This window comes from Pempheris klunzingeri, chromosome 2 (genome assembly GCF_042242105.1).
Source record: "Pempheris klunzingeri isolate RE-2024b chromosome 2, fPemKlu1.hap1, whole genome shotgun sequence".
Lineage (NCBI taxonomy): Eukaryota > Metazoa > Chordata > Actinopteri > Acropomatiformes > Pempheridae > Pempheris > Pempheris klunzingeri.
This window is the reverse complement of record NC_092013.1, coordinates 11,505,305-11,517,893: the sequence shown is the minus strand read 5'-3', so window position 1 is coordinate 11,517,893 and position 12,589 is coordinate 11,505,305. Positions and strand designations below refer to the sequence as shown.

The 12,589-nt window shown below is 41.8% G+C and overlaps 1 protein-coding gene across 4 annotated transcripts in view; it reads left to right on the top strand.

Annotated features, from left to right (window-relative positions):
• The window catches only part of ampd2a (adenosine monophosphate deaminase 2a), a 30,078-nt gene that overhangs the window by 563 nt on the left and 16,926 nt on the right, over window positions 1–12,589 (top strand). Inside the window, exon 1 of one of the 4 annotated variants that reach the window (XM_070848243.1) lies at window positions 2,388–2,808. The exons of 1 other annotated variant lie outside the window; for it this stretch is intronic. In XM_070848243.1, coding sequence (XP_070704344.1) covers window positions 2,388–2,808 — 421 coding nt within the window. Of the gene's footprint in view, window positions 1–2,387; window positions 2,809–11,022; window positions 11,393–12,589 lie in introns of those variants that run through there. 2 more of the 4 variants (XM_070848250.1, XM_070848267.1) reach the window with 2 other exon arrangements.

Sequence of the window (12,589 nt, the reverse complement as noted above, 5' to 3'; positions counted from 1 at the left end):
GTGGAAAAATTAGCTGGAAAAGCATTTTCTTTTTGCTTTAATAACGCAGCTGCAGGTCTCTTTACCTCCTTCCTTTGCAAAAACAGCCAAGCACAAAACTTTAAAAATAGTTACCACACAGTCGTCGCTCTGTAAAATGCTAAATCGACCATGGGGTTGCTTTTTTTCATGCATAGGTTTGGTAACCCCAGCCTCTGAACGCAAGGGGTATGTGATCTAATTAGACAGAAATTATGCTTCGATCAATTGGGTCTGATGGAGTTTTACATTTCGCGTTACCTGCTTAACGTGGAAAGAGAGAATATTGTGTTTTCTTTTTGGTGTATTGGCCTCTGCAAACAAAATGCTAAATTCCATGAGCTTTGCTCTGAAGGAGAGAAAAAAAAAAAAATCCCCCAGCAGTCAGTGATATGCACAGTGGTCTCATTTTTAGCAAAGGGGTGTGTAGACAGAAAGCTTGACCAAGCAGCAGAGGCAAAGAGAAATCCAAAGAAGGATTAGAGGAGCTCGGAGGCTAACAATTTTCTTCTCCTTCCAGGTAAGGCCTTGAGAATGTGAGTAATTTGGCTTATAGCTAAATGTGAGACATGTGCCCGGAGGTGGTGGAGTTTTCTGTTTCAGCCAAAAGTAGGCCTCTGTTTTTTAGCTTTTACTGCTGTTGCTGCTGCACCAGATGGTGAGCGTCGGCTCTCTCAAAAACTGGGTCAGGTTTCAGAAAAGACTGGAGACAACCTGAAACAAGCTTTTTAGCGGAATTTGGGAGAAAGTTGAACCTTGACTTCATCCACTTTTGTCAGTCACCCGCCAGAATATATCTTTGAAAGAGGTTGCTGCAAAACTCATGTAGCAGAAAGGTTAATTTTTAGTTATTTGATGTCTGTACGTGCAGGTTTGTTCTACGTCTTTGAACAGGTTTGTGTTTGGAGTTTAATCTTTGTTTGTTTTTTTTTGCCTGATTCCACAGTTATTTTGTTTTTGGGTTGGTCTCAGGCACAGTTGTATTACTAAAAATTTAATCCACGTTTCACCGGTTTCCTAATATTTCTTTTTTTTTTCTTTCAAAATGAAAATAGAGCATTTTGTAAAGAGTTGATAAGTTTAGTTTCTACCGTAGCCCCAGAGGCCAGTTTATCTGCAAACATTGTGTGCACAATCCTGTAGTTGCAACATCAGTTCAGTTGTACTCTGAAGTCTGTAAGTGTAATTAGAGGACGATGGTCGAGGAAATAAATGAGTAATTGGGTAGTGTTTCAGTTTTTAGTACTGGAGAGTTAATGGACATCAGCTATGGTATATTTATTTATACACACATGCATACTATTATATGTCCCTGCAAGTGCAACTGTGCTCTACACAGTGTTATGTAAAAATGATCAAACTGATTTTATCAGTATGCTACATTCAGATTATGGTCGAGCCTCTTAATGCTTTTGGCCGCTCCCAAGTGTCTGTACATTTTCAGATTTGGTAAACCGCGGCTGCTTGATCATCAATTGTGTGCTCAGAGGGGACAAGAAGTTGTTGTCCAACTGCATGAAATTTTCATACCACTAGATGGGGATCTTTACTCTTTTTAGCTCTCATGCTCTGACTACAGAGGGAGTCCCAGAGTTTCAAAATAATGCTGTAAGACCAACATTAGAGAGTCAATGGTCAGTGTCCTGCAGCTCCAGTAATGTGCAGTAGATGTGATGCAGTTTTATGTGCATTTATATTAATCAGTGATGTAAAAAACATGCTGAGCCATTTTGGTGGTATTCAATGTCAAAGAGTTTAAACAGTTTAATGATGAGTGTGTCTACAGCATGAAATGTCAGTAAAGTCTAAAAAAGGAAAAGTGTTGGTATAAAAAAACAAAAACAATAATCAGCTTTATTTGTTTCACTTGCCCAGACTCTGTTGACATTTGGAAGCTTGTGTGGTTGTTACACTTTTATATTGTCGTAATAACAATAACGATAATGCTCCTAAATTACATAAGAGAATAGTTGTGCTCATACTCATCATGGGCTCCATTACTGGTCCTGCTGGACTTTGGTTGTGACTATTTATAAATCATGTCAGGTTGTCTGTCTCCCCTCAGAATTTTCCAGCAAAGGAGATTGAAAGTTCATTAGTCAGCTTACACACTAAGCTGGTTTCTATGCTTATCCACTCCGACCACTCTGTATTCTTTGAGGTTTTTGTAACTTGACGTTCCCCTGGATCCTCTGTGTTTTTTCTCCCTTGGTTGAGTACACGCTCGCATGATATCGAGCGTATCTAATTTCTATTTTTAGATGAGTGGAAAAACTTTTGTCCTTCACTCACCTTGGCGCTCAGCTGACGGGGAGTTGTCGGTCTCCAGGCTTGCTGGCTGTCATGCTAGCTACACACTCTGATCTGCAATGCCCTCCTGTGTGGCTTTTTTTCCCCGCGTTGCCTTCAGGAAGCTCTCTCCCTGGTTGCTAGGGCAACCAGGGAGGATGGCCCCCAGCAGGAGCAGGGGAAGCCTTGGGCGGCCTGTCAGCTCGTCGCTGAGCAGCATGCCTGCTGACCTGCTGCGGGCTGGGAGGAGGAGCCAACTCTGCAGAGGAGCTACTCCCGGCCCAGTATGGGTCCTGCCGCTGAGACAGAGCTCCAGCATTAGAGCTCCTCTCTCCCTCTGCTGGCCACTGCGCAGCTCTGACTCTCTCTGCTCCAGCAGTAGCAGGAGCACAGGCGGCAAGATGTCATCCTCTTCCTCCTCATCCTCCTCCTCCGCCAGCGATGGACAAGGGAAATCTAAATTCCGCAAGAGGGGGAGCCTGCAGAGCACCACCAGCCCTGGTGAGTGTGGGTGAGAGGGGGGTCCCAGAGAAAGAATGAGTCAACTCAGCTGTTACGTGACTGTGTGGTGAATTACACAGATGCTTGTGCAGTGGAATTAAAGAATCCCTGCTGCTCTCCAGGAGCAATAAGGAAAGGAACTGACTTCACAGAGGTGTGGACTGCTGCAGCTGTAGTTTGTTGCTCAGTTTTGTTTGGTATCTGCTGTTGAGACGTTGGTTGAATTTGACTGATGTGACACGTTTAGCATTCGGCGTGCACGCTGTTTTATGTGGAACTGTAATGCAACTTAACACAAAACACGAGTTCAGTATTCAGTGTAGGAAATGTCAGAAAACGTGGATAAAACAACAGCTGATGATGATGATGAAACAACATACTGCTGTTACTGCAGGAGCTGCCTCTCAGAGTGTTTCCCATATAACTGTTATGTGGGTTGCCTGCCCAAATAGATATGCACCCATTTTTGAATTGGTTATTTATTTATTTAAAAAGTCCTCATAGAAATGCAGTTCAGATGCAGATTATGTGATCGGTTTGCCCTTGTAAACCTGTGAATTTAAAGCTCTTTAGCTGCTGAGTCTTGATGCAAAGTGCTGCCTCAAGGGTTGACAAACTCAACAATGGAAATGTTACACATTTCTTATTTTAAATCATTTATTTTCCTTGTTTAAATGTTTAACATTTGACATGAAACTTTATTAAAATTGTGTGTGTGATTGCTGGATAATGAAGGGATGCCCATCCCTCAGTGGGCTGTTTTGCCCTCCCCTTGTGCTGTGACAGTTTATCATGGCTGACTGTGGCTTCCTCTTATCTCGTCAGCTTGGGTTAGATGGAGCAACGGGATGGTTTTATCGGGTAACTTCACCTCTCATGGCAGCAACACCCTCCCCAACTAGTCGGTCAAAATGTCGCTGTGTTTGTTAAGGGGAAAAGGCAGTAACCACGTAGAAGAATTTAGGTTTCTGATTAAAGCATCAGCTAAATAAATGTAATGAGAAAAAGATACATGATTATTGCATTTTATCCTCCCTGTAGGTCAGATTCCTCTGTTAGCTTCCCAGATGTGATGTGAACTATAATGAACTTTGAGTCTCATTGAGTATATTTTCTCTTGCTTTAAAAAAAAAAAAAAAAAAAAAAAGCCCATTTTACAAAGTCACAGTTACCCAACTACTTTTTGATTGTTTGCGTTTAGCTCCTTTCCTTCACTTAAATTTATAACTGTTGTCAGCTACAAGATTAACATGGCAAAGCAGTTAAATCTCGGATGCTATTGTAGAACTAAAATATTATTGATTGATAATTACATTTTAATTTGTAACCACTCTTACTGGGCATATGGTGGTGTATTAATCAGCGTTACAGTAGTTTAAATTCACAAGGTATGCATCAGGGTTTCCTTTAACCTTTTATTATGGTGGGATACTGGCCAAATAACCGTAGCCCTGAGAATACCTTTGAACCTGCTGCTAACTGGGCTCTGTGGAGACAAACTGGAAAGTTAGACCAGCAATTTGGCTGTAAAGCAATTAAATGTTGGTGTTTATTTCATATGAAACTGCTCCCTCTTTGTGCCAAAGCGCAGCACAAATGTTCAGTGTTTAGAAGGATGCAGCAGCAGATCTGAAGCAGTAACTCACGTTGACGCGCACTGTACTGTATTTGCTGAGGAAGCCTGTCTTTGGTGCAGTAATAAATAACTTAGAGGTCTCTCCATCCATGCAGTTATTTAAGTCCTCTCAATTAGATGCTTGGCTGAGCCCCCCTGCGCTGCCAGTCCGTCAGAAGAGCCACATGTAGGCCACCCATTACAGTACTTCCGCCTGACCACACCAGTCTGTTGGCATTCTCGATGCCAATTTACTGCTATAAAGGATCTACTGTAGCTGCAGCTCGAGCAGCTGGTGATTTATCCATGTCATGAACTGAAGCCTTCAGTATTTTCAGTGTTCCTTATTGTAGTACACCAAAAATAGCTCAGCTCTACGGCATCTCTCCTTTTGAAGTCTTTTGGAAATGTATACATATATATTTTTTCCCCTCCAAATAAGCTTATCTTCAGTACTGCACATTTGAAATGCTTCTCTTATGTAGGTGTTGGTGTTGATTTGCTGGTGGAAACATTGATTACTCAGTCAGTTTTCTGATCTGCGGGAATCTGTCTCTGCCTGCAGGCTGCTCTCTCTCCCACTGGACCTTCGTTGCATCACATGAAACAGAATATGTAATGTCCTAGCTTTGCAGCCGAGGCTATATGACGTGATATATAGAGGCTATTAAAGTATCTGCCGGAGTGGTGGAGGGAATTCCTCTCTGCTGCGCTTTCTGTTGTGATCTGATCTGATACCGAGGCTCTCTACTTGATCTTCACTAACTTACTGGCCTTTAGCTCAACGCTACCTTGCGCACCTTTTATCTGGAGGCTGTCTGGTAGTCGAGCTTGTCAGATGATTTTGTTGCAACCGATTTTCTTTGTACTTTTGAATTTGGGTTGTCAACTCAATAACATCTGCAAAGTATTCTGATCCCTGTCTCATTATGTGGATTTCTGTCCTCTGTGAGGGACTGGATAATGTATAGAGACTACAGAGGGTCTTTGGCATGTACATTATGGATATAGTTACAATTTACTACTGAGCATATTTTAGAGATGATGCTGAAAACCATTTACTATATTTGTTATCTTCAATTAATGCACATTTTTACAAGTGCTATACGCTTGCTGTAATTTCAGACACAGATTTGAAGTCATGAACCACAACTAACTGATGGTCAGATGATCTAAACAAATACCGTACCAATAATCACCAATAATCTATTTAATCTGTCAACTCAACATTAATCTGTATGTTTCCTGCTCACTACACACACTCTGCTCCATGCTGCAGTTGTCTGGTTACTGTTCTCCCTCCACCACTCCAGCCTCCCGCTGCTCTGGTTTATTATTATTAATCATTGATATACTGCTCCTGTCATGGCGTGTCTTCATATGTAGTCTGTGCCTCATGACATGCCATGTGCTCTCTGTTCCCCTCTGTTACCCCTGGGGGCTGCTTTGTTACACTCCTCGCTGAATCGTCAGCACATGTGCACGTTGTTGCCCTGCGGACTTTAACCTGCACAACCGGTAACCCTCGTGTCCACCCACCTCACTCTGCCCCCACCCTGACCCCCCCTGGCCCCGCTGCAGACAGACACATGTGACGAGCACATACTGGGAGACCCTGCCCAGGGCCCCATAACCTCATAGTAGTTGTAGTTGTGGGTGTTGAAGCATGTTGTGGGTGCTAACCTCTCCTGCTGAAAAGGTATCAGTGGAATTTTCTTAACCACCGAGTGGCAAAGCAGACCTGACTATCACTGCACAAATGAACCATATTATTGGTATCATTAAACTGTAGAATTTAGAGCATTGGAGGAACCAGTGAAGACACATTAAGGACTAAGCACAACTAAAAAGGTGTGGAAATAACAGCTTTATCATAAAACAGTCCTTATGCTTGATGTGTAACCAGCTTGGCCTGTTTAGTTCTGCACTTCTCCATCTCACCACTAGAGGGAGTCTCTGACACATAACTGTGTTTAGTACAGTCAGACCATCAGTTTGAAACAAGTGGACGGTTGTCAGTGTCTCGGGTCTTTGGCTGTTCTTCAGCCAGGCATGACTTAGGACCGGTTTGCTCTGTGTTTGGATGGAAAATTCCAGGGCTTTCTCCTGCTATGAATAGCTCTGTTGCTTCCCATGAAATAGAGGAAGTGTGTCAGTTCTAGTAAAAGGATTCTGGAGGACCAGGAACCAAGGCCTTGAATGCTGTAACACCAACAGGTGGGCCTGTTGTTGCTGGGGGCAAGTAGATAACCAGCAGAGCCACAATATCTGTCCTCCTAATCATCACCACAGCATGAACACGCACACATACATGCAGCCAGACTAACATCATGCCAATGGACACATCTAGTCTCACTGGAGTGATTTGCAGGCTGACAGGCGGTGCTTATTCACGTGGTTATGATGGATTGTATTTCCTCGCTAAGGTACAGTTAAGCATGTTGCTTTGCTCTGTCTCTGCTCTCAGCATGGCTCCTCATGCAGATCCGTTTTCACTTAATCCACCTCATTTGATCTGAGGAACCAGCATCAGCTGATGTTTGGATAATAAAAAAAAAAAACAGCCAGGGACCAGTGACCTCAGTGAATCAGCCATTCAATACTCCCCTGTTCACCTAATGATCTGCCAGCCCATAGGCTCACTTTAAGGAATACAAATGCACACACACTCTCTTACATCACAGTTTACTGATCATAAGAGCGCTCTGAGAATGAATGAGGCAGTGAGATCTGCGCTCCACAGCTGGTCAACAATGATCCTGTCAGACAGATGGTCAGGTTTGATATGCCCCCTCCTCGGAATAACCAAAACTGTTATTCAGTGTTTGATATCAGGTTTTTATCAAGTAGCAGATTCTTCCTGTCACTGTGTTCACATTCCCACTTTCCTGACCGCTACAGTGTTATCATCACTGAGAACATAGATTTTTCCTTATAAAGCGTAAGTCAACAAGTGAAATGATCAGTGGCTTAATCAAATAGTCAATCAACTGAAAACAGGCCATCAACTGTTTAGATAATTGATTAACTCTTTCCAATCAACCTCTAGTTCCAGCTTCTCAAATATGAGGATTTTCTGCTTTTCTCTGTTTCATACAAATGTAAATTTAATATCTTGGGGTCTTAGACCGCTGTTCAAAACATCTCAAGACTTAAGGAATGGACAATTTTACACTTTTTTTTTGTGAAGTGAATTGATGAATAATGAAACATTAGCTGCCAAGTTAATATGGAATATGCAGCTATGTCGCTAAAGTGTGGTAAAAGAGCTTAAAGTTTGATCTAACCTTAAAATAGATTTTCTTGCATTCAAAGTGTTCTGTGATCGTAGGACACACAAGCAAGGATGGAGTGTCAACAGAGCATCCTGAAGATAAGAAGGCAGTAAGGACATGTGTGCATGTACATGTGAGCCCGTATCTAAGATGACAGAACATGTGTGACAGGACGTGTGTTATCAGAGGCCTCCTCACTCTGCCATCTCAGTGAGGCAACAACTCTTTCTATTGCCGCAAGCTTTGATCCCAGACACACCCGTAGTCTCAGGAACGGGATATTAACCCCTTGATGTCAGCAGTGCTAAGTACACTGTGCTGCATGCTGACAGTGTCAAGTGACACAGTGCTCCTCTTTGCTATATTCAGATATGGTGAGAGCTGCACTGACAGAGGTGGCAAGAGGTCTGGTGACCAGACAGGGCTCTGGATAATCACTGGCTGTGTACATGCGTGTGTGGGGGGGGTATAGAGTTGGTGTTTTTTTTTTTTTGTATTTGTTTGTGATGAGCTGCAGGGAGGGTTTATTGTTTTGAGAACTTTGCTGTTGGACTCCTGATGGAAGAGAAACATGCAGCATCAGTCTGATTGCTGAGAGGCTGTGATTATTTTGTTTTGGTCATCCTGTCTTATTCACATGGGAATGTTTGTGCTGGGTCAGAGATTAGGTTTGCTTGACAACCATGCCTCCACAATAATGCCAGCTTAGGTGTTCCTCTGAGAAAAAGGGAGTGAAAAGTGGTGCTGCCCAGTACTGTTGATTAGTCCCGTGGGAAAAAGATGTGGTGAGCACAACAGGGGTGATAGCAGAAAAGCTCAAGCTGGGATTGAAAATAACACTAAACTTAAGACACACACACTCATCATTTACCCCATACTTCTCAGGACAGAAAGTCAAAGAACAACATTTGCCTCAAGTTGGTATAAATTCACGGAAATATAATGTGAATGATGATGAAATATCCCCATATGCACTGTACGTTACAGGCTAGATGAGTCTTGTAGACATTAGGTAACTGTTACATGGTAGAAGTGACAGGTGCATTCATCTGTAGAAATGAACTGCTACTGTCACCTAAACCCCCTTAAACACCTTCATGTTAACATTATAGAACATCTAAAAGCTCCTCTGTAGGCCTCTGAGTAAGTGAATGAATCTCTTCTATAGGCAATTTAAACATGGCAGCACCATTAAAATGGGGTGTAGTCACACTTCCTGCTACTGTTAGAAGCCTTTTGTCACATGCAGATAAACTTAGTATATAATAACAGTCATGATGTTTACTGTCCTTTAGCTTAGTTAACCAAATTCTAAAAATGTAAGATTATGCCCAGAAAGATTTTATTTCGCTGGATGTAATCTTTAATTAATATGAAGATAATCGTTAGAAATCTGATTAATGATAATAAATCACTTTGCAAATGTTATTGAGTTTGACAGCCTAACTTGGAAAAACACTGTTAAGTATTGTGATCCCTGTTTCATTACATTAGTGAAATTTAAATGCACATCATTTAGTTGTTCATGATCAATGTCAAATTGGAGCATTCAATTTGTATTATGACCTGTTAAACTAATAAATTAATTTTACAACATTTTGTGTGTTCTTAAAAAGATCTACTGAGATTCTAATGATATATAGATAGATAGTTAGTTAGTTAGTAGTGGCCCAAAGGTTTGGTTCATACAGGCCGCTGCCCGTCTAACAGGGTTAGTACACATAGCATGGCAGGCGAACAATCACTCACTTATGAGTCAGACAGGTAAAGTAATGTTGTCACCATAGTTTCCTCTGAGTCTTGTGTACTGTATATTGTTTGTTTGGCTGTAGTTGCTGTTGTCTCATTTGTACGTGATGGTATTGCACAAAAATGAGGATCTGTCCAGAATTCAGTACCTGGTGTAGTGTGAGTCTGCCTTTTGTGTGTCTTTCATGCTGATGTTTGTGTGCGTCTCTGTGTGCCTATATTTGTTTGACCATAATCTGGAAAATTCCTCGATGGTCTTTGCTCTGAGCGCTGCTTTCAAAATTTATTAGCAGATTTCTTGCTCACTGTGAAACACGGCCTTCCTCGTGCCGTACAGCAGTCATGTGAGAGAGGAAGGAAATACCCTCTGCTTGCATCATGTGATTGCTGGAGAAACTAAGATGGCATGCAGTATCTGTCTCATCTTGTGAAAGCTTTTGGTTATGCTTGATATGTTATTAATATTGTTCCTATTTGTCTTTTTGTTCCTTTTATTGTTTTTATTTCCTACATCCTTATTTCGTTTGGTTTTATTCTCATTTTGACCACCTTGTCTGGTTATATTTTGTTTTGGAAAGCACTTGTAACATTTTTAAGAAAAGTATTACACAGAAGCAGCAGAGAGTCAAGACACAGACAACGAGCAGAAGTGTTAGTAGCAGAAGTAGTGCAAAAATTATAAAATGTATACATGTGCATTGCGCAGGAGTTGAATATTGCGAATATTGCACAGGAGAAAAACAAACGAGTAATGACAAAGTGCAGTTAGTGGCTATGATATTGTCATTGTTGGAGATTTAAGTAATGCTGTTGTTAAACAGTCTGACAGCCATGGGGATGATATTCTTCTTCTTTTTTTTCTTCTTCTTCTTCTTATTATTTATAAATCAACTCTTGCATGTCAAGACAATCATACCTTTATATACCTGCATGTGCTCAGCCATATTGGCCTGTTAAACACAAGTAATCACTCTTCAGAAGTCATACAATCACAAAAAAAATATTTAGATATTTAGAAAAATATTTAAAATCTTATATTTTCCAGCATGGCAGACTCATCAGCAGCGAGTACTAGCACATGATGGCACTACAACATTAAGTCACAGCAATAAGTCAGTTAAAACAGATGAAATCAATAACTAAGAGCAAAGGAAATCAACAAAACACGGCCTGTATTACAGCACTACAGTGTTGGTAACTACATATTGGGCAAATAAATGGAGTGCTGATATTGTACATGCTAAGAGGTAATGTTTCCAACATTACGTCTATGTGTGTTAAAACATGCCTGTAGTCGACATGTTTAACTGTCCTTAAATGCTGTTTTGCATGACACAATTTAAAGGTTTGCAGTCATGATTGTAGCTGTGCGGTCATGAATAAGAGGTGGGAGGTAGAGAAGAAGTGGGAGTGGCCAGAGTTGCAGGGCCTCCTCCATTTTAGAGCACAATAGAGCCTCAAGTGGTTCACCCCGGTCCCTCCCCTATTTTGCCACGTGGTACGTTCCAACCCAGTATTTAAATCCGGGAGCTTGAAGGCTGTGTTGTTCATGGACTGAAAACCGGTGTAATCCAGGAAGCAGCTGAGAGACAGAGGCAGAGAGTGAGTCAGAGGAAAGAGGAAAAGAGAAAAAAAAAAAAAAAACAACTGCTTCACCAGCACGCTGGAGGTGGCGACAGTTACAACAGTAGAAGCAAAGAAAGGAGAAAAAGAGGGGGAACTGTGTCATCCCGTTGTAAGAGCTGCTTGTGTTCAGCAGAGAGAGCATATCCCGTGTCTCTCGTCTGTCTCTTTGCTGTCATTCGCTCTTCCACTGTGCCAGCGGGGGAGGGTACATCGGCCGTCCCAGGCCTAGTTACATGTCCCAGCATCCCGCAAGAGCTCAGACAAGGCCACTGCGATCGTAACGGAGACTGTGAGAACAGCACAAGACAGGGAGATAGAGGTACTGTACCCTATGTTGAGTAATGATGAACAGTACCACATTCTGTAGAGTCTGCTAATGTGAATACTGTGTTACTAGAAGTTTCAGCAGTTGTGTGTGAGGAATTGTACTTATCACTCCAAAAATACTGCACAAGCAAGCTTATAGTGACAGCTTCTTCCTGTTCACAGCCACTGTGATTACTAGCACCTCATCTGACAGTGGGAGGGAATATATCAAGGGGGGGTTTATGGGGAAGCACAAGCAGATGGAAGAGTAATATACGTCATGCATTTGGCCTGTTGCTATGATATTTAGAAAGCCTGATGTGCTCCATAGTTTATTGCATGGTCTGGCTATTGCAGTGAACATTTTGGGACATCTAGTCCCTGCTGCTGTTTGCTACCATCCCGTCTGATGCAGTAATATCGCCCATAGGATTAATCCCTGACATTCTTGCGAGTACGCTGACGAAAAACAAAACGACCAAAGCTTATGGCACTCGTTCTGTAAGATTGAACAGTAAATCAGAAAGGCTGGGTGCAGCAGAGTTTCAAATTGCCGTAAAGACTCCAGTGAATGCATATCTATATTAAAGTGATTCTGATTCTGATTCTGGTCTCACTCAGAATTGCATCTCCATTAACTGTTAGTTAGTTAGAGCACATACTATAAACTGCTGGCTTTAAAGGTCCACCTGAACATGTTGACCTTCCTGATGTTTATAAGGGCAGTGTTTCAGTGAGAACAGCTGACGTGGGTTTTGTGTGTATGTGATGGCAGAGACTCATCTGTCTCCTCTTTAAGGCTGATGATGGTGTTATAGAAGCCTGTGCAGTAGGAGTAAACTCAAATGCCTCTTACCACAGTACTGATAATGATCTTGTTGATTTTATGAATGCATTGAAGTGTATTTTTGTCGCTCCAGCAGGCTGCCATGAAGTAGTTTTTTTTTTTTTTTGTTTGTATTTTTAAAGAAAATCTTGCCACGGCTGTTTTCAAAGGGAATTTGCAGGCAGTAGTTTTTAGCTGGCAAATTTCATCACCCATGTTTGTTCTCTTGCACCCGGCCTGCTGAGTACTGATAATATATTTTCCAGATGAAGACCCCAAGTACTGTAGAGGTTTATTCTCATCTGCGGTTGCTAAGGAACGTCTGAAGCGTGTGTCATCACTCTGCCTCCGAGGGAATAAAGTGAAATCTGTTAAGAAAAACAA